We start from the raw sequence: 23,137 nt of genomic DNA, 5'->3' as shown, positions 1-23,137 counted from the left end.
ATACATAATATATCTTTGTTTTCTTGATGTAAATCTTTAATCTTATTCAAGTTTTTTTATTCAAATGTTACATCAATATACTGGAACAAAATATTTTTGTTTGTATCAATTTTGCTGGATTTAGAATTTTGGAGATAGATAGAGACTTAATCACAGATATTTTCTTTGTGTTTTTTGTCATACTTGTGAAATAAATTATTCACAAAAACAAGATACTCTTCCTACCCAATTTTTTTGTGTCTACCCAAAATGTTATATGAAAATTTTGGCTCAAGCACTGTTAAAGTGTAGATTGTTTTCCCTTTAAATCAATGTAAAATGTTTTTATCAATTTAGATCGAAGAATTGATATAACAGTCACGAGAGCCTTTAGATTTTTAAAGTTTATTACCATCTCCAATTATCTTACACTACTGCAAGAAAATAGTCCTAATGGCATACCCCATTAAAGTTTAAATGCAGATACATGTAGTTACAAAAATGTAGGTTCACTTTATAGGTATTTCTAATACATGTACATCATATTTATTCCATGTTTTGTACTCCAATAAACAACTTCTACTTCGACTAAATAAGCTAATAATTTGGTTTGTATTGACAGCAATTCAATTAAAATCTAACTTTCATGTTTATTTCTATGCATTTCCCTGAATAAATCGATCATTCACTGTTGATATATATATGTTGCCCCCATAAAATGCTTTATTCTTAGCTATAGACACATAATAAACCATTCAATGTTAAGCTAGAAAGAAAAACCCCCAGCGAAATTATACATAGTCATCTTTCGTAGAAATGAAATATAAAGAGGAATGTTGAGTACCAATCGGAAGAATTAATGCTGGGCCTAGCTGGTCCATATACATGTATTTACAAAAATGAGGCAGTAGTTATGATCAAGAAATTTATATAAAGAAAGAGGTTTCAGGCAGAGACTGCATCCACTGTTTTTGGTTATTTTTTGCTGCTCATTTTTTGCCAGACATTTACCAAAGGGTGGAGTAACCCCCAAAACCATCCTGATATATTACCCACTGTATCGTGTAATTTAATTAGGTAACCGCATCAGGAAATCCAAAGTCCGGAGATGACATATTTAAATGGAACGTTGCTTTTCAATAATGTATTTCTCAGGAATGGTGCACATGTCACTTTGTGGTCTTGTGATATTGATTTTGATCCCCCTACTTTCCTTTCATCCCATATTTTTTTTCAATTTGACGATTGTCTGAGGCGTATTTGGAGGCATAAAAATTCAAACGATCGATGTAAATTAATTCAGTATATGAGTACTTTAAAAAATAAAATAGTTAACTTAGGGACCTACCTAGAACCTAATTATCCTTGGTGGGTGCAGGAACCAATACTATTTTTTGGCCTAAGTATGTTTACAGTACACTACTACATGATTCTCAATAAGTGCCGGTGACCGGCAATATTGCCATCTACTTTGACATTGGCGCCGGCTATTTTGTTGAAAAAAAAAAATGTAGGTTTCTTTTGGTAAATGAGGGCCCTCAATGGTGCCACCTACTTTTAATTTTCTTCCAACTACTTTAAAACTTAATGAGAACCCTGCACTACTGACCACATAAATTTTAATTTTTTTACTTTTCACAATGGAGATTCACTGAGTGGATTCCTGGTGCCCCCTAACATGAAGAACCACGTCACCATTTCAAAATAAGTCTGTAATTTACCCCTTCTGTGTACATAAAATAACTCTTTTATTTCAGTTATAAACTTGATGGAGAAACTGTGGAGTTTTAGTCATTTATGCATCATGTTCAGGCTACCCCTGTAGTTAATTTTATTTTTAAGGTGGAATATAAATGCACCTGTTAAATGTTTGTATATCATCAGTTCTCGAGACTGTCTATTCATGAGTTCTAATGGTTGATCAGCAAATTTTGTTTAAAATTTATCAAAGCATACTATATACATTTTTGTATGTTCATGTACATTGTGTATATATAAGGCAGGATTAAAGTTTGCTCTTTTATAACAATAATAATGGTGAACTTATTATCAAGTATCATGCAATTATTGATATTGGGGAAGATTTAGGAGGATTTTGGGGTCTGAACTCCCCTCTTGTTGGAAAATTTTGTTAATATCCTGCTAAACTTTTGCGAAAATAGGCAAATAATAGCCTGAACCCCTTTTTTCTGGACCTCCCCCTTTCAAATTTTCTGGGTCCTTGGGTTCCCTGGCTCCTTCCCCTCCATCTGCAACAGCCAATTAGGTGGGCATGTCATGCATCTGGGACACATCCAGTCATCACTCTATCCCAAAAACAATACTATTTGCTTGGCATGGAAGGAGTCACCACCATTTTGAAAGCTTTAATTTAGTTTGACTTCACAGGGTATATGCTTTTTGATGTTCCCAAATAGGATAAAAATTATTAGTACACATGGATTTTTGTACAATGTTGTGTGTTATTTTGGTGGGTCTAGAATTTTGCCAGTTTGAGGCAAAAATGTATATATGAATAACTTTGATGTTTCTGATTTTGGCAGATGCTAAGTGATATACATAGAACTTAAGCCTAGACTGGAATTTGGCTGACTTTATTAAGTGGTTATAGAAAGACCTCTAAAATACGCCATAGTTAACACCCCACCAAAATTACCGGCTATTCGTTATATATGGTATACTGATATTACAGTAGGATGTGTCACAAAAGTTTGAATACAATATGAAAGTGAGGGCAAACAATATTCTTCTTCATTTTATAAGTAGAACTAAGTAGATGATATTCTGTATGTTCAAGATGTATTTTGATTTATTTAGAATTCTGCCTTATTGAGCAACTCAATTTTTTTGCTGATTAATTCATTGTATTAAACTGTTATAAATTTTATCTCAAAATTGTTTTGAGGCAATAATAGTGATTGGTGAACCTAACTCTTTAATTATATTTTTTTTCGGAGGAAACAATAGTGATCAGTGAACTTTTTCCTTTATGTTTCAAAGTTACACCTGAACATTTGACAGGGGTGGATGAACCTGGGATTGAAGAAGGGTTGAAACTGGAAGTGAGGGTTGTGTTTTATATTGAATGGGGTTAAATTCTTAGATTTTCTGAAAAAGGGGTGGTGGTTCCAGGATGTTATTTGCTCATATGTGCTCAATTTTTGGGTGAAAAGAAAAAAAAAATCTAAAAAAAAATGGGTTCTAATGTCTTGTGCTGTGGATTGGCCATTGTTCAAATTACCTTTTGTTTTGATGCTGAATTGCTCATCAATTGGAAGTTGAAACAATTCTCCAGTCATATATCATATTTCATGGCTAAGTTAGAGCTTTGCTACACATATATTTATATATGATCGTACTTTCTAGGTTCCATACTGATAAAATTAATTAGATGTGATTAAACTGTGAAAGAGAAAACTGACAATGTATGACGGTATGACTCTTTAAAGTGGGTTAAGTAGACACTTCTAAGTGTGATATAGAAGTATTTAATGCTGTAAGGTTTTTAAATGTTCTTTTTATTTCTTCTGTTTATTGATATAGTCAACTTGGATAAAATTGTTGGATTCTAATACATTGTCTATTTACTGATTCTGAAACTCTTGTCGATTTCTGTTATTTTGGATATTTATCTGAACTGAATTGGGGACAGTGTAGAATATAGGTATGCCTTTTTATGTTGCATAATTTACAGAAGTTCCATTTTAAAAGTGCATGGCTGGACTATTAATGCATGGAACCAAGTTCTATTGTAAATCTTAAAATTAATTGTTTATTAGTATTGCCAATTAAGATTGAAAATTGTAATTGACATACATGTAGCAGTCACCTTGAGATTTGTAAAACCTATTAACACCATCTGTTAAAAAAATATAATGTATATATCATTTTTTTATGCTTAGATCACCAGTGGTTATTTATAAACTACAGCAAACGAAATTTAGAAATGCAAATTAAGATGAGATTTACATGAACAAACAATTTTGTTTAGGAAAAAATATTTTATTTAGACTGGTCTTAATGTTCTATCAGGTTTGGTTATCTGATCCTTCATGGGTGTGAATTATGTAAGTAGTAGTCTTTGTAAGAAGCATGCAAATTCTGTTATATGTGATACACCCCAAAAAAGTCTACAGATTTTTATTTTTGTTATTAAGTTGCTTTAAAGGTCTATATGATGTAATGTATAATTATTAATTCCAATCTGTCGGCTCTTAGTAGATAATCTACAATGAGAATCCAGCAGTACTTCTATTGATCTCAGTCATGTATTCTTTGCCCCATAGGTTTTTATAGTATACCTTAAATTTTCATGATTTTTTAAGAAATAGACCAGGATTAATCTAACTCTAGACCATGTTTTTCAATTAAGGAAATGTCCAAAATAATTTTTAGGTCCATTTTAGAAAAAAAAAACGGCAGAACTTTGGTATACCAGGACAGGACCAGGACTTTCACTTTTATTTTTAGTTCATAAAATAGACCCCTTTTCTGAAGCATTAATTTTCATGAAAATACTGTTTTTTCTTCAAAAAAAAACTTCTTGTGTCATAGATTGATATTTACCCTGTACTTGTGATGAAAAATGATAGTCGTTTGCCAAGAAACAAAAACAGGAAAAGGCCAAAAAGAAGCACACTATATTTTTTAGCCGCCATGTTTTGACGTACACCCGCTCAGGAATACGTAATACAAGACTGATACCTATTGTATTTCAATTGCCAGTTGTAGAGTTATCTCCATTAGTTTTGAATTCTACAGTACATTCTTTATAATGTCGTTCTCCTAAGGACAGGGTTATAAGGAAAGCCACATTTTAACGTAATTTCTATTTACCATTACATTTAAAACAAAATATTAAAATTAAAAATAAGTTAGCTTTCAACCATGAATCACATTTTACATTCATGATTTACTTAATTTAGCATTGGTATACATTTCACGTATTTTCTTTATGACATTCATTTGATTATCACACACCAGAGCAACACAGATATATCTAAAGGATATGATGATGGCAGAGGTACATTTTGTATTAATTCTTATAGGTTTTGTAATGGGTGAAAATTGAAAAGCACAAAATATCAACTCAAGTTATTTAATTTCAACATCACAAAAAACGAGCCTCCGCTCCTTTGTTATAATGTTGAAATTTTAGGATATCTCAACTTTCAAGAGTGATGAAAAAATTTTCACTATGATTCTTTTGGAGTTTTTTTGTAGTCATTTGACATTTTGGCAACTTTCATTTCAGAAATTCTAGCAATCGTTTGTCTTTGACATGATGTCAGGAACATATATAGCATTGGACCTATTGGATTTTATAGACAATGTTACACAATCACACATCTAATCCCGACTGTGAAGTTTTCATATCGCTAGGACATATTATATTGTCCATAGTGTGATATTTCAAATATCTAGCTGTCAAAGTAGTGAACGAAATGACCAATGACCAATGAGAAACATGTACATTGTATGTATATCATGTGGCCAAACATTGTCTTGTTTCTTGCTACAAGCAAGAAAACAGTTTGGAAGGTACATTGTTGGTAGAAAAATTATTTAATTTTTCAAAAACATTTTACATTGAGTTAATGGGGAAACAATTTAGACTTAAATAGTGCTTGAGTTGAAGTGGCCTTGAAATGTTTGGGGTAGACACAAAAAATAAGATTGTGGCAGGAAACATAATTTTTTTTTTTTTTTTTTTGGTGGGGGTGACGGTCATTACAGGTGTTTTGTAATTACTATACTTTAAGGATAAATCATTCATTATAAATATTTTCTAGTGAGGGCAACTTAAATCAGAGGTCTTGAACAATAATAAGCAATATTCTATGTCAACTGGTCATTCTTGAGAATTCAACCTATATGTACCAGGTTTGCAATTTTTCTAAGTTTTATATTTCTATTCTTTGGTATGAATATTTTAACTGGATGGGACATTTTCTCAATCATTATGTGATAAATGGCATAATTACAATGACGCCCTCCTCTATAGTGCTACACTGCAGTATGGGACAAATGTTAAGTACCGGTATATTTATTTTCAGTCTTTTTCTGATTGTATGTTTTCCACTGCAGACCTCAGCTAGAACTCAGCTAAAAAAGCTCAACTTTATTCCTCAGATAAGTATAGTTCCTCAACTGAAATTTTGACCATTCAGATTACTTGAAATTGAAGATATGATGGAAGACTCATATTTTTGAAATCAGGCCTAGGCTTCCTTTTGTGTATTGTTCTAATTGTATACTTCACATTGTAGATGTCCAGCCAGGGCTACAAGAGGACTAATTTTGAGGAAGATGAAATTTCCAATGGAGGTAGCCCACCAGCTTTGGACTTTAACCCTGGGGTTGTGTTTAAAGGGGGCCTGACAGTATGGCAAAGGAAGACAGTGTTAGAAAGAGTGTTATTCATCCTCAATGTCATCCTGGCTATTGCTGTAATTGTGCTGGCAATCGTGGTAGCATCTAAACATACACAGATAAAAAAACTAAAGGCAAAAGGTAAAATATTGTCTATAAAATTTTCGTTCTTTTCTATATGATTGACATCACTTAATACCATAAAATAAAGTAAATACATGGAAATGAGAAATAATTGCATGCAAGGATAATTGTAATTATGTCATTTAGCCAAAAGTGCTGTCTTTATTTTTACAATTTAACAAAATTTCTGCATCCAGGCTTTTAAACTGGTCCTTATTTTCATAATTTTCCTTATCTTTGTATACCAACAGCCCTATTTAATCTTCAAAATCCAAAAAAAACTGTGATTTTTTTGTGAAAATTTTACAATTTTATAATTTTTTACGAGCTGTGGCTCCATACACGTGTAGCTTGACCTGGCATATGCCCCTCAACCTAAAATAGAAAGAAAACATACTTATCATGAACCAAAGGTGTTTTTTAAAATACTTTATTAATCCTGCGTAAATTTGAGCATAAATAAGTAAATGATACCTAGGAACCACCTTATTTTTGGAACCCTCCCGTCTTCAAAATTTCTAGATCCGTCCCTTGGTGGTATGCTTTTGCCATATTTGTCTTTCCTTAGACTCAAGTCACAGTGTCAGTTAAAGCTGACACTTTGTACCCCTATATTTTCTCAAGTTTTGACATTTCATGTCAGAGTAGTTTCCTTCACGGTTTTCAATATAAATAACTCCAACAGCTTTTCCTTGGTCGATTTAGAGCCCTTTTACAGGCTTTGAAGCCTGGTATCTAGTGTTACAGTGTAACTTCATAGAGGGGAATTTTCAATCAAGGAAATGCACTAACATTTATATCAATTTTGCCTGAAGATCTGTTATTTTTATGTAATTTGATGTCAATGTCTGTTGTTGTCATTAAATCAATTCCATGATTTTGATGTGGAAGATGTCTTTATTTACATGGCTGTAACTCTGTTTATTCAGTCAAAAATTCAATAATTGCATCTTAACTATTGTAGTCTAGTTGATCATTTAGATTCAAATTGTTGTACTACAAGTGGTAATAAAAATCTTCAGTGCTGTGCTGTGTTCTGAGAATTAGAATCGAGTGGGTAATCATTTAATAAGTATGCAACATTTATGAATAAAATGTAAATTAGTTAACAAAGTAGCATTGTTGAAAATGGACTGAAAATGTTACTAAACCAGTTCAAAATCAAATTTTATATATATTTTTGCTTTCAATAGATACTTAAGTAGCACTCCATTTAAGGATCATGCAAAATGTGATTCATGGGTAAAAAGCCTACATATTTTTATTTTTGATATTTTGTTTGAAATGTTATAGTAAACAGAAATTAACATGTGGTTTTTCATATAACCTGTTCTCTTAGGAGATAAAAATTATATAGAATGCACTGTAGATTTCAAAATTAAGGGAGATAACTCTGTAGATGGCGCTCAAATACAAAAGAATCTACTGGATTTTCAATGTTGATTATCTCCTAAGAGCAGGCAGATTTGAATGAATAATCACATATTTCATTGTATAGACCCATGAAACAGCTTAATTACAAAAATAAAAATATATAGCGTTTTTTGGGGTGTATCACATTTTTCAGATTTTGCATGATTCTTACAAAGACTGCTACTTAAGAGACTGTCCATGTATTATGATATTGGTAGCACATCTGTAGTAATTTTTTTATCCCACTTGATTTTTGTACCATTAAAATGGTAAACTCTTTAGGAAGTATCAGAAAATGGGTTTGTTTCGTATCAATAGCGAATAACTAAGAGTGTATTTTGAAAATTCCCTAACAAGTCAGCTAAATTAGGTCTCACTAACAACTTCTAATGACATTTCCATTACTTTACATGTTAAAAAATTAATTTTTAAAGACAGGGTTTTACTGTGATATTTATACCATTGAGAAGGTTGCAAAATAAGGCTTTCAAAATCATTACATTAATCAGGTAAGATGACAGTATAAATTTTTTTGGTCCAGGCTCCCAGTTTTTTGTGGAGTCCAAGTTGCTCATTTGCTTTTGTTACTTTGTATGTATGATTTTAGTTACTTTATGTTCTTTGTTGTGTATGTCTGTTTTCCATGTCTGGTCTTTGACCCTGGATTACATTCTTTTGATTATTGCTATAACCTTGGTTCCCTTGATTACTCTTCCACACAATTTACTTGAATAATTAATACTGAAAATCTAAAGTTTTAACTTGTCTACCAACTGACAACATTGAGGCAAATTGCTCGCACATGAAAACAATATTCACTGCAAATAATTTTAAGAAAAACACATTAAGAAGCCAAAGTCCAGAACTTAGGTAAAATATAATTCAAATGTCTTGGTTCAGAAAGATTAAATGCCTGTTTGAATATCAGCTTTGACTGGACCATCATGTTTCACTTAGGCTTAAAGTTATAACATATTACACTGAAACCCTAAAAAATAATCCCAAAATCTGTGTAAACCAGACATTTTTTAAAATCCTTTCATATCAATAAATGTATTTAAAACCTGGGCCAACTGAACACCTGTTTAAACCTAAGTCCAAAATGGTTTGGTCTATACACTTTTCACATTACATGTACCCTTTCTCTTTGTATTTCAGAACACTGCTTGACACCAGCCTGTATCACTGTAGCCAGCTCTATGATAAATGCCATGGATCTGAAGGCTGACCCCTGCACAGATTTCTATCAGTATGCCTGTGGGGGCTGGATAGATGCTCATCCCATACCCTCGGGACATTCCCGATGGGGTACTTTTAGCGTGTTGTGGCAAGAAAATCAGGTTGTGATGAAAAAAGCAATAGGTTTGTTGACTGCTTATTTTACTGATTGGAATACACAAACGAAAATAAAGTGTAATATCTTTCACAGCTGTTAAATTATGCCACTTTAATGAGTGGGCTATATTGCAAGCACCTTGTCTGTTCAGCAGTCTGCCTGACATTTGCCATGTGGTCATTTGTGCCACTGAGGCATAATGAGTTTTTAAAAAAATTCTCGACAGCTACAACCATCATTTGATCTTGGTATACAGTAGTTTTATTTAAATATTAGTCTTTATAAAAATTAGACTGGAAGTGTTTCATGCAAGTAAAAATGTCACCAAATTCACTTTTATTTCTAATTCAGAAACAGTTAGAGAATCAATCTTAGTTTGTCATTCAGTTGTTGCGCTTTGATATAAAAATTATGTTGATTGTGTATGAAATTGGCACTTTTCAAGAGTTGTCGTGCTTGAATTGGTTTGACTTGGTTGATTTTAGTGGAGATGAATGTATGGTTTTTCAGAAATGCAGATAAACATGTAGAAAGCACCATTACTATGTAACAAAGGCATATTAAGGATGTATTTAGACCAAAAAGCATTGTTTGTTTGATGGGTTTTACCCTTTTTCTACACCATAAATCACCTTTACCATAGACAGTGTCTGAATTTTATATGGACTGGTACTTGAATATTTTCACAATTTGTGGTCTTTACACACAAATAATTCAGTAATAGTTATGGCCCAATTATGTTGAAAGTTACCATATATGCTAAATGTTTAGTATGGTACATATTAAATGGTGCTTATTTTTTTTTTCCAAATAATTACTGGATTGTGGAATTTGTGAAAATAAAGAAATGAAGTACCATTACATAATATTTTCCTCTGAATAAACTTCAGTAGCACTCCAGCTAAGAATCATGCAATATGTGATTCATGGTTTGATATTTTGTTTAAAGTGTTATGATTAACAGAAATTAGCATGTGGCTTTTCATATAATCCTTGTTCTTAAGAGATCAAAATTATGTAGAATGTACTGTAGAATTCACAATTAAGGGAGATACCTTTGTAAATGACATTAAAATGTAAAAGAAACTATTGGATTTACAATTGGGATTATCTCCAAAAAACAGTCTGATTGGAATGAATGATTATACATTTCATCATATAGACCCACAAAACAACTTGATAACCAAAATAAAAATGTGTAGCCTTTCATGAGGTGTTGCTAATATAATGTAATTTGCATGATTCTTCAAAGACTGCTACTTAAACTGTAAACAAGCATTGGTCGTCTTTACCTTGATATTGCCATTTGTTTTACAGACTTTCCTTTTTACTATTCCTTTTGACTACTGCCTAGATTTTATCAATTTGATAATTCCAATATTACCCTTTGTTTATGTAGCTTACAGTTCAGGCCTTTCATTAAGAGGCAGTACTAGGTACTTTTATCCTTTATCCTTCTAAACTACTGAAAGGTACCTCCAGAATTTTAGAATTTCATACATTTTTATTAAACAAAATGATGAATAAGTACCTCCTACAAAACCAAAGGTACCTGCATTGCAAAAAAATAATGAAACCCCCTGCAGTTATATAAATACAGTTTTAATATATATTTGTATTTATTGAAAGCAAACACCTGCTTTGATATGACTGGAATTTATGAATTTAATATGAAATACGCATATGTTGTTGAAAGCAGTGTAAAATAAATGACATTTCTGAATTATATTAATGTTGTTTTCTGATTTCTAATTAAACCAGTAACTTAAGTAAACATAACTTTTGCAACTTTCTGTTTCATCAAATCAATTTTTATTTGCATATACACCTTAGCCTAATATCTTGGATCCATTCCAAGGCAAAAAATTTAAGTTGCATTAAAATGTAAATGTCAAAACATGTGATTGATTGTAGTTTTTACAAATAATCGTTTAATTAAGATACTGTAAACCGGGTAATTTAGTGCCAACTTTTTCTTGCAGTTTCTGCTTTAAATCTACTTAAGTGCAGTTTTAAATTCCCGATTGTTCATCAAATTGTACTGTAATGTTCTTCGAAGAAAATATTCTTGACAGTTTTATTTTCACGTAACAAATTTTGACTTGAAAATGGCAAAAATAAAACTGCCGCAAAAATTTCATGGTTTACTGTAATAGGGTTTACTGCAACATTATTATGAAACTTAGAATACATGTACATGCATATTATTTATACTGCAATTGTTTTATTTTAGGAATAAAATGCACTGAACATATGCATGTACATGATATATTTACTAGTGATATATGATTACTGACTGAATGTAATTTTTGTTGTGACTTCACATGCAAACATTACCTTGTTTTCAAGTTGCCAGGATGTTGCCTGCATATCCATTTATGTTAAGTCAATGCGCTGCTATTGTCTGTATAAACTAAATAAAGTGTTAGGTGCTGAAGTCAAGAGAGCCTTTCAAGACTGACCAGGGATAGAAATAACAATATTTTGCCAACAGGTCAAATGGGTAAATTTTGCCTATACTGAACTTCTGCTTGAAGAGCAGCTTTATGTTGAACTGAAAAAAAAATGATTTAAAATTTGGTGACACAGGGGTAGCATTGTTTTATTTTGCCTTGCCTTTCATGAAATTTGCTTGCTGTGGACTAGTGGCAGAGTGCTTATTTTGATCCTGGATTATTGCTTAACTACTGGGTATAATAGTGTTTTCCTGAGAGGGAGCAATACTCTTCCCATTGCCCAGTTGCTCATAACGTAACATATTGATAATACTTGAATTGTTTTGATAGTGGATTACTTTTGTCCAGTGGATTTTGAAGACAGTAATATATTTGCCCTTGTTGTTACATTTCTGGTTTGCCCAGATAGCTCACATTAAATTATTGAATTGCATATAATCATATTATCTTTTAATTTTTTACAGACAAAATTCTTCCAAAAGGTTCTAGTGAATCTGAAATAAAAGCTCAGCTATATTACAACTCATGTATGGACAAAAATAAAACAATAGAGGAGATAGAAGCAAAGCCATTGCTTGACCTACTAAAATCAAACTTTTCTGATTGGTCAATATCGACTGATGATGCCTGGAAGTTTGATTTACAGGCTTACATGGAGAATATAAAACTGTTGGGAATTAATGCATTCTTTTCTATATGGGTAGGAGAAGATGATAGGAATTCATCAACGAACATTTTACAGGTACAGTATAAATACAGCAGATCTGTCTAAATGTTAGGAGATAGACCTAGGGCATGGGACATAACTCTTGAAATCAGAGATATGTTTGTATCATATTCAATTTCACCAAAGCCTATCAAGCTTACATTTGAAACAGAATGAAATAAATCCAAGTTACTTTGATGCTTACATGAGGTTGTTGTAAAATGCTGAATTCATATGTTTCAATGATTTGCAGGAGTTGTGTCCCTCACCTTAGGTCAATGATTTGCAGGAGTTGTGTCCCTCACCTTAGGTCTACCTCCTTAACTCTCAATAAAGTGGAAACCTCACTGAAAGATACTGTATATACATGTATAATATTTTACTTCGAAAGTCCCTCATATGAGTTTCAATGCATTTAGAACATATAGGGATAAAATTAGGGGTTCAAGGTCCAAGACCATCCATTTCCAACCTAGGGTCTTTGAAAATTTCATTTCCCTCGGTCCTTGACCTCCAACCTTATGTATTAAAACTTAATTGAAGACTTTTGGCTTTCTTGAAGTAGATCATTGAAATCAAGTTTGAAAGTATTAATTTAGACCTTACACATATGTCCTTTCGATTTACCCAGTCCTGCGATCTTCTTCTATTTTCATTGACACTTTTAATTGAGGGCTTTTGAGTTTACTCAAGTGAACCATTGATTTCAAGCTTGGAAAAGTCGTAGACCTTCCACTATTGAAAGTACGATTGAACCCCTGAGTACAGACCAAACATATAATACAGTTTAAAAGAAGTTTGGTGAACGCAGGTTTCACTGTTTTCGAATTGAAAAAGAACATATTATGCAGCATGAATTATTTATTGGTTTCAGAATGGATGAAATGTTTTTGTACGGGAAATGATGAGGACTGTTTAGGGTATAAGGGAACAAATACTGCAGAAGTATTATTGTTCACGTGGTATGGATTTTCATGGTTTTCATGGGTTTTGCAAACCAAGTGAAATGAAAATTTCCCATTCAATTGTATGATAGAGTTGTTTAATCAACAATTCATGAATCTATGAACTGGTGTTTTTCCCTTAACCACCAAAATTGGTATCCACAAACAAAAGTACTTTCACATTAATTCTACATATAAAACAGCCCTGGCAGTTCGTCCCATGTCTTTTATATGATTTAAAACCAACTCTGTATTGCTTTCTTCCTCTAGTCCCTTTGTCAAATTTTAAATATCATTTTGTGTAAGAATCTGACAGGCAAATGATGGCTTGTCATTTTTTTTTTCAATTTGTTTTTTTTTTTTGCCTCAAACATATTCAATACATTTAGAAAACAACCAAAAAACTATTTTAATTTATCCTGTAGCATCTTTGATGTAGATAGATTTGACTGCTTATACAGGGAAATTTCTGCCATTTTTTTTCAAATAAATTACAATTAAATTTTACCTATCTATATCATAAAAAGGACAAACTTTACAAACACTTTGATGGTTATTTCTGAAGGTTATGAGGTATAAATAATTGTATAATGCAATAAGATCTCACAGGGTTTTTTTCTTCATGTGCCACACCTTATACACATTTTGCCTGATTCTTAGTCGGAGAAGAACTTAAAACATTGAGAGTCAATAAAATCATGTAAAAAATTGTATTGGAAAACTTATGATGAATCATTAGAACTTGATGTTTTTTTTTTATTCTTAAAGTCAAAGTTATTTGATTGGTTGAAAATTTGAGTTAAAGAATATCATTCCAAAACAGTATGGTTATAGCAGAGTTAGAAATAGTAGCCTGCCTGCCAGCCGAGGCTATTTTTTGGCAGGTCTGGCTAATTTTAGCAAAAATCTATATAGCTATATAGTAAATGTATTGAAAAGTTGTATTCAGGACTGGCTAGAATTTGAGTGAGTTTCCTACCCTGGTTATAATAACTATTTCATATTTTTTTTTATTCAGGTTGATCAAGCCGGACTTGGGTTACCAGAGAGAGAATATTATCTGAACAAAACTATTACAGAAGACAAAGTTAGTTAACAAAAACTTTTAGTACATTTTTTGTGTGGTAGACCTAGAAGCTTATTCTATTGCGGCGGTAGAAAAAGAGGGGTACATTATGTTTAGGTGTATCACTGAATTCCTATAGAATGTTCGAAATTTTGGCTTGAAATTCATCACCTTTTATATGTATACACATATTTTCAGTTCAGCACTGTTGGATTCTGAATAAAATTGAATAATCTTGTTTTCTGTAAAATGAATGTAGAAACAAATTTCTCAAAGGAAAAAAAAATCATCTGTATTCTTAAAATTGTTATCTTTGTCACAAAAAGTGTGTGTTTAATGGATCTTCTGTTTGAGGAAGTGATGTAAAAGATTTTAATGGATGGGATCTATACACATACCTGTTAACCCTCAAACATTAGGGGGGAGTTTCCACCAAGTCAATGAAGAATTTAGAATATCCTACTAAAATGTAAGACTTGTGGGAGGTTTTTCATTGAAATTACTATATTTTCTATGAAAAATACTTAATAATTGCATTTTAACATAGAAAAAATTGTTTATAGTAAGAATCTCCCACATGTCAGTGGAGGATGGGAGAATCTCCAACATGAGACAGTGTCAATGATTTGTGTCCATCCCTTTATGGTTAGATTGATGGTCATGAAGTAAATATAGGTTGCCATGGCATTTGAATATTTGTTTAGTTATATATAAGAATGAAAGATATTTTATTTTTGCTCTTCAAAATATGCCAGTGTTTGTTTTTGTTTTGTCTTTCAGATCTTTTTCACAAAAAAAGTTGGACACTAGAGTTAAAACATAGCACATTTTCACATACAATGTAACATTTAAACAAGCCATGGAAACTAACAATAAATGTTGAGGAAACCTTGTTTTGAAAGTTAACAAGGCTTATGAACTTTAAAAGAGTAATACATAAAACTTGATATCTATGGGTATATTAACTTCGAATTTTAACTGGTTTTCCTGTACATACTTTATATTAGGTATTAAAGGCTTACTTGGAATACCTGACAGAGGTGGGCAAGTTACTGGGAGGTGAAGAGAACAGCACACGACAACAGATGATCGATGTCATAGAGTTTGAGGCTAAAATTGCAAATGTAAGATTTCCATTTATCACAAATTCTTTATTACATGATGCCAACCCTATTTTATCATGGTTTTTTTTTTATCTAAATAACTTTTGGGGTTTGCTTATGCTAACTTGGACTTTTATTAACCAGGAGGGGAGCTGTCAACTGCTGAATGGAATTCAATGAAACTTATACACATTCTTTATCACTCAATTACTTGATACCTTCTGTTTTGTTTATTCCATCTAAATGACTTTTGGGGTTTCTATAAAGGTTTTGGGAGGAGTGGAGGGGGATAGTGAGTTTTTCGAGTCTCTATATCAATTATTTTTTTATTGTAATGTAGGGCGAAAAAAAATGGGGATAATTAGTGTGTAATAGATAACAATTAACATTATTTTTTCTTCCTTTTTTTTTTCAGATAACAACCCCAAGGGAAGAGAGAAGAGATGAAGAAAAGATTTATCACAGGATTACCATAGCTAAACTTCAGGAAAATTCTAATTTTGTAAGCAATTAGATTTTACAGTCCTCGAACCAATCTGCGCAACGATTTGACGGATCGATGACGGTTGACTGATTGATCTCTGACAGATCGATAACTGATGCCCGGTGACTGATCTGATTGCAGTTTTGTTATGTTAAATGACATAAGATCTGTTTGAAATACAAGAAATGTAAAATAAAAGTATAATTTGATGTTAAAATCTATTACATTATGTAAGTTTGTGTAAACTTGACAAAGAAAACAACAAAAAACGTAAAATACAATGTCCGCTTTGTGGTCACATGATGCAATCATTAAACCATAACAGTTTAATGAATTGGTTTGACGGATCAATGACTGACCGGAAACTGATCGATGATCGATGACCGATCCCAATTTTCGTTGCAAGGATGGGTTCAGGTATTGTATAGCTATTTTTGATAGTAAATGGAATTGCGTAGGAAAGAAGAAGAGAATCTTTTACTTTACATTTTTATACAACAAGTGGTGAATTGTGATCATGGTGTAATCTATTTTTTCATCCTTCTGTTTGTCTGTCTGTCCACAACTTTTTCTTACTGTTTTCTCTGCTTCTTATTACAGCCATTTGATATTTTGAATGAAGCTTTATATAGGTGTGCCTAACAGTAGCATTAGATTTCAGACTGGAGCAACATCAGCTTTCTATTTGTATTTGTTTATATTTTTATCATGTGGTTACTGGGGTCTGGGTACCCTTAAGTGAGCTTTGCTGACAGTTCTATTTGTCAGTGTCATGGGTAACTGTTCAGAGTAAAGTAAAATGTCAGAATAATTTATTTTATACCCCCACTAAACAAGTGAGTGGTATATTGGCACCACCATGTCCGGTTGTCTGTCAGTCATTCCGTCCTTCTGATTTCCGTTGCAATTATCTTTGTTCCCAATGGACGGATTGATCTCAAATATGTCATATGATTTTATGTAAAGGTCCTATATATTGTAAGTGATCTATTTTTACTGCTGTGTGATATTATCTTCCTGTGTTGTGGGACTTTTTTCCCCAAAAAACTTGGCCCCTAATGAATGGACTGATTTCACTATATGGAATGACTGAGAAAATTGTGGTAAACAAATTCTTAGCTCCCAATGACTGGGTTGATTTCAAACTTGGTTTATTGGTTTAAAGATGGGGCGTACATTGTAAGAACCATATCAACTTCATGTACAAGTGGGATACCCCTAACATACAACTTCATATTTGTACTTCATTACTTCATTGATGTATTGTATATTAATTGATTATTATCTACAATACTTAGTTTTCAAATATATTTTGACCTCACAAAAAAAAAAAAAGAGTTTTTTTATAACTGTAATGAATACATGCACCTGTATAGCATCATACTAGTTATCATTTTTCTTTATAGATAAACTGGCTTCAGTTTTTCAACAAATTGTTTGCACCTGTTCCATTAGTTATAACACAAGAAGAACCAGTTGTGGCATACGCCCCAAAGTTCCTGAAAGAAATGTCCGAGTTAGTGGAAACCACTATGAAAACCAACAAGGGCAAAAGGTAGGATTTAAGTCCTCTGCCTATTTCCATGATATACTGTATAGCGATTAATTTTTCATGGGATGCTGGTTTTGGCATATTTTAGGGGTCTGGCCAAATTATTTACTCTTTGTTTAATTATTTTGTGCACCACCTAGCATGAGCCAAAAATTAAGAAATGCTAAAAAATTTTCTTACACATTTTTGCTGAAAAATTGCTTAATTTTACACCTGCCGAAATAAACGGCCATACGGCATCCTCAAACTCTTTGTCAACTTGATTTTTGATCGATTTGAAATGAAATTGAAGAATTAAGAAAAAAACAGGAATTTAAGGAATCCCATTTAGTACTAATTATAACAAAATGACATATCTAAGAAAAGGTTACATATTTTTTGTTCATTTTATGGTGGAACATAACCAGTGTTCTAGGATTCCTATTTCCTTGTACCCGGGGCAAGTGAACTTTGGGTCAGGGAAAGTTAGGTACTTAGTTACACTTTCCTGTGGCAAGTTGAAAACTTCATATGCTGTAAGGATTTGTTTTGTTGGGAAAGCAGTCATTGACTGTGGGAAAGTTGATTTTATATGGATTTTTCCTGAGGAAACCTCAATTTCTGAAAAATCCTAAAACACTGATAATTTGTTTACTTGTTTATTTGGTGTGTTTGTCTGTCTGTATGTCACAAAGTTAGCGCTCCTGATATCTTTCATGTGATTCCTTCCTGTGTGTCGATGAGTAAAACACTTATAGACTATTCAAAAATGTGACCTATGCTGTCCCTAAAACCAAATATGGAGTGCTTTTGCTTTTGCATGATAAATGAACAATCTTTATGCTGTAAAATTCTCAGGAATGTGCATTCATTTATATTTATTTCAGGATTGTCCAGAATTATCTTGTTGTTCATGTTATAAAAACCATGGCAAATTATTTATCTCGTCCGTTCAGGGATGCCAGGAAGATACTTACTGAGGCTTTATCAGGTACGATAGTTGTCTGGATTATCTTAAGGGATTTATTTATAAAAGTTAATGATTTATTTAACTTTACTTATTTGGGATGATATTTTTTATCGAGTTTTTCTTCCTTCCAAAAAAAAATAATAAATTGCTTAAAAAATTAAGTTGGTTGACGATATATGACCTTTGTTTGACCTCTAATTAATGACTTAAGTTTTAATCGTGCATGATGATAAAATGTGTAACATGTAAACGAACAACTACAGAAGCAATCTGATTTAAATTAGCTTTATTTTGCTCCAATGTGGTGTAGTACTTAGTACTCAGAACCGAACAAAGTGCTGATTTTAATCAGATTGCTACAAAATGTACTACAAAATGTATTACATGTAGACAGACAATTATAAAATGTATGACATGTAGACTAATAACTACAATCTGTACTACATGTAGATGAACAACTACAAAATGTATTTCATGTAGACTAACAACTACAAAATGTATTATATGTAGACAGACAATTATAAAATGTATTACATGTAGACTAACAACTACAAAATGTATTACATGTAGATGAACAACTACAAAATGTATTACATGTAGACTAACAACTACAAAATGTATTACATGTACATGAACAACTACAAAATGTATTGCATGAAGACACACAAATATAAAATGTAGACATACGACTGCAAGCAGACGAACAGCTACGAAATGTTTTGCAAGTAAATGAACAATTACATAATGTATTATATGTAGACAAACTACTGCCAACTGATTTTTCCTTCAGGTGTAACAGGTGGTGATGAGCTATGGAGATATTGTATATCGGATACAGATAGCGTTTTAGGCTTTGCCCTTGGTGCAATGTTTGTAAAGGAAGCTTTCAATGGGCAGAGTAAATACAAGGTAACAGTACAGTGAAACCTGTTTAAACTGAACCCTGGATATAACAGAAACCTGTGTACAGTGTTTAAGTTTCAATATTTCAGAAATTGTTTAAACCAAACACCTGCTATAATCAACATGAACAAATATTTGTCATTTATGAATATTAGAACATTTGTCCCAATATAAATGTATACAACGGACAACAAGTGAAAAATTTCAGTCCAAAAGAAGTTTTGTTTATAGGGATGATTTCTTTCCTGGTTTTTAGCAGACTTCCACTATTTCAAATCTGGATTTACCATTGTGATTCTTTTTTTTCCTGCATATTTATTTCTGATTTTGCCAATTTCTGCTTTGTTTGTCAATCAAGTAAAATCATCACTGTATTCAGAGAGGTGTCAATGTACTAAGAAAGTTCAATGAATTTTTGTTGTATTTCTCATCATATCAACTTAATCAACAATATAACACACTTGTTTGTTATGATGTTTAAATTAAATATTAATTAATTGAGATAAATACTGTAATCTGATTGGTTAACATAATTTTGTTATATCTCAATGGATCAAAAAAATATTGACACATCCCTATCCAGTGAAATTCAGAGCTACTTTTCTCATTTTTAAAGATAAAAATATGTTTTAAAATTAATTTGTAAGAATTGGCTATGATAAATATTTTGTCTATTGAAAAATAACATGAATTTTCCATGTGCATATTTTGTTTATTGCACTTCGCACAATAAACAATATGCACATGGAAAATTTATGTTTTTTTTCAATAGACAAAAATTTTATTATTGCAAATTCTTAAATAATATGAGTTGATATCTTTCACTCATTATAAAACCTATAAAAGTATTCATGTGATAACACCAGTTATCATCTCCAGTAATTTTCAGTTGCTGTATTTTAAACTTTTATTGCAGGCTGAAGCCATGATCACTGAAGTAAAGAAGGCATTCATTGATAACCTGCCAAATCTAAGATGGATGGATGAACCAACAAGAAAAGCTGCCATAGATAAGGTTTGTCATTTCTTCCCATTATACATTAAAACCTGTCTAAACCATACCTGGATAAACTAAAAACCTGTGAAAACCAAACCTCGATAAACTAGAAACCTGTGTAAACCATACCTGGATTAACAGGAAACCTGTCTAAATCATACCTGGATAAACTAGAAACCTGTGTAAACCATACCTGGATAAACTAAAAACCTGTGTAAACCAAACCTGGATAAACTAAAAACCTGTGTAAATCATACCTGGATAAACTAAAAACCTGTGTAAACCAAACATTTCAGGAAGCCCATTCATGGTATGAATAGAATCATGCAAACTTTGTAATATGTGATACACCCCAATAAAGCCTGTAATATCATTCATTCCAATCTGTCTGCTCTTAGGAGATAATCCACAATGAAATTCCAACAGTTTCTATTGTAATTTAGTGTCATTTACAGTTATCTCCCTTAATTTTGAATTCTACAGTATATTCTATATGATTTTTATCTCCTAAAAGCATGGGTTATATGAAAAGTCAAATGTTTATTTCTGTTAACATAACATTTTAAACAAAATATCAAAAACAAAAAAATATGTAGGCTTTCCAGTCATGAATCACATTTTGCATGATTCTTACCTGGAGTGCTACTTATAGTCTCATTTTATCAGTTTTAATGTATTTTGAACTTTGGTAAACCAGACCTAAACACTTATCTAAAGCAAACCAATTTTTTAAAGTACAAAAGGAATTTCAGATTAGAAAGGTTTCAATTTATATAATAATTCTTGAAAACAAGCAATTAGCCAAAGACCTTGAAAAAGTGGTATATAGAAAAAGAGGGGTGCAGTTGCAAATTCAATGGACCGAAAATGATGTCAACTGCAAAAAATCAATGGTCGTGGCATAGGCTTTATATGTTAGTCATTCATTTGGCGAAAAAAGGAAACACATTTTTTATCTCAATATTTCCAAAAGTGGGTGGGTGACCCAGAGTATAGGCTATGACTTGTCATTTTTGTCAAAAACAATGCAAAAAATTAACAAAGTCTCTTGACAAAAAAGGGTTAGATTCCAGTTCATTGAACACCACTTTGATCCATTAATGATTAAAACACTTTTCTTATCTTCAGTTTTTATGTGTTATCTATTTTATTTGGTTTGCTACATTGTGTATGAAGATAGTCTTTGTCTCCTGTGCTGTGGTTTATACCATGTTTTGGGATTTTGACATATTTGAATCATCCCACTGCTGACGCTTCTATATTTTTTTGCCAATGTTCACAATTTCTTTCTTTTCTTATTTTAGGCTAATGCTGTTATAGATATGATTGGATTTCCAGCTTACATCAACAACAAAACTCGCCTCGATAAAGATTATAAAGAGGTATACATGTCTTAGTAAAAATGATGTATTTTTGTAATAATACAGTTTTAGGCTTTGCCTATGAGGAACAGAGCTATTTTTATTGAATGACATTTGATGATTATGTTGTTTAATCACTAATGTATTGATCAAAGGGAATATAAGTTCAAACAATCTCTTTCTAACTGCATACATATATATGTCATTTCCAAAACATGTTACCTACCAAAAGGGATTTTGAGCTATTCTTGCTGAGCATTTACATACGTGTATACAGGACATTGCTGAAATGCCGTCCTGCTTACTCCTCATGGTTTACCAATTTATGTATATGTAGTTTCCATGTTTGATTTCAAACATTTATTCAAGTTCCAATGTCAAGTTATATCCAGGAATTTTGAAATCCTTAATCTAAAAAAAATTGAACTAATAATATTCATCCCTTATGCAACTGTTGAGGTATATTTATTAACCCCACGCAACAATTGGGTAGTATAGTAGAATCTCCTTGACTGCCCATCCATCTGTCATTCCACCCATTTTTACCTCTCAATTATCTCAGCTCCCATTAAATAGAATGATTTCAAATATGGTGTGTGGTTTTATGCTTATGTTGCATTTGTTCTAAGAGATTCTGGTTGTTCTCAGATATCAATTTCTTGAAGAAATATACAGATTTCACGATACCTCGTGCAGCTTTGTGTCTTGTATTGTTTTCAGTTAATAGTGAAAGAGGATGAATATTTCTGGAACAATATCAGAAACTTGTATTTCATGCAGTGGAAAGAATTAAAGAAGCTCAGAAGAGCTCCGGAGAAAAATGCGTAAGTTGGAAAATAAGATTATAAGTCAACTTTTGGTAGTATTGAATTTAACATTAAATTGATGCTTATAATGACTAAAGTAACACTTTTTATTGAAATTAAAATCTTGTGACCATGAAACTTTCCTGTATAATATTCTCATTCTATAGGTATTTTTGGTAATTTTAATTAGCACAAATAAATTGGTCATATGGAATGAATGGTCTTAAAATATTACTTACACTTAGCCACACCATGAAGAGAGGTATCTTATGCTGAGTCAGTGTGTTGATAAGTTTCTTTATAGTAGTTTAGTGCAATTGTTTGTAAGAATCAGGCAATATGGAAAAAATTTAAAAAATACATTTCAAAAATCCGCTGATCTGACAATATAATTTCACTCAAGGATACTTTCTCTATTTGAAAAAAAGACCATTATTTGATCTCTGCATTACTGGATTGCTCAGAAATTTTTCAATAGAATGTAAGAAAAATGAGGTTTTTGGCAGAGTTATCTGCCTTTGAAATGTTTATTTTAAGTGCTTTTCAGTGAAATTATAACTCAATTTACTATAATGACATGGAAAATC

General features: G+C 31.8%; 1 protein-coding gene across 3 annotated transcripts in view; it reads left to right on the top strand.

Annotated features, from left to right (window-relative positions):
* LOC148601799 (endothelin-converting enzyme homolog) overlaps positions 1-23,137 on the top strand; it is a 55,629-nt gene that overhangs the window by 13,237 nt on the left and 19,255 nt on the right. Inside the window, exons 1-13 of one of the 3 annotated variants that reach the window (XM_088554362.1) lie at positions 2,973-3,475; positions 6,249-6,492; positions 9,046-9,249; positions 12,144-12,421; positions 14,348-14,416; positions 15,403-15,519; positions 15,914-16,000; positions 17,389-17,537; positions 18,401-18,504; positions 19,274-19,392; positions 20,303-20,401; positions 21,688-21,765; positions 22,465-22,568. In XM_088554362.1, coding sequence (XP_088410488.1) covers positions 6,249-6,492; positions 9,046-9,249; positions 12,144-12,421; positions 14,348-14,416; positions 15,403-15,519; positions 15,914-16,000; positions 17,389-17,537; positions 18,401-18,504; positions 19,274-19,392; positions 20,303-20,401; positions 21,688-21,765; positions 22,465-22,568 — 1,652 coding nt within the window. In that variant the 5' untranslated portion in view covers positions 2,973-3,475. The other 2 variants (XM_088554361.1, XM_088554360.1) reach the window with 2 other exon arrangements.

Source organism: Perna viridis, chromosome 12 (assembly GCF_037379345.1).
Source record: "Perna viridis isolate PV_CMFRI_1.1 ecotype Kerala chromosome 12, ASM3737934v1, whole genome shotgun sequence".
NCBI classification, from domain to species: Eukaryota; Metazoa; Mollusca; class Bivalvia; order Mytilida; family Mytilidae; genus Perna; species Perna viridis.
This window is presented reverse-complemented; position numbering and strand designations above follow the sequence as displayed.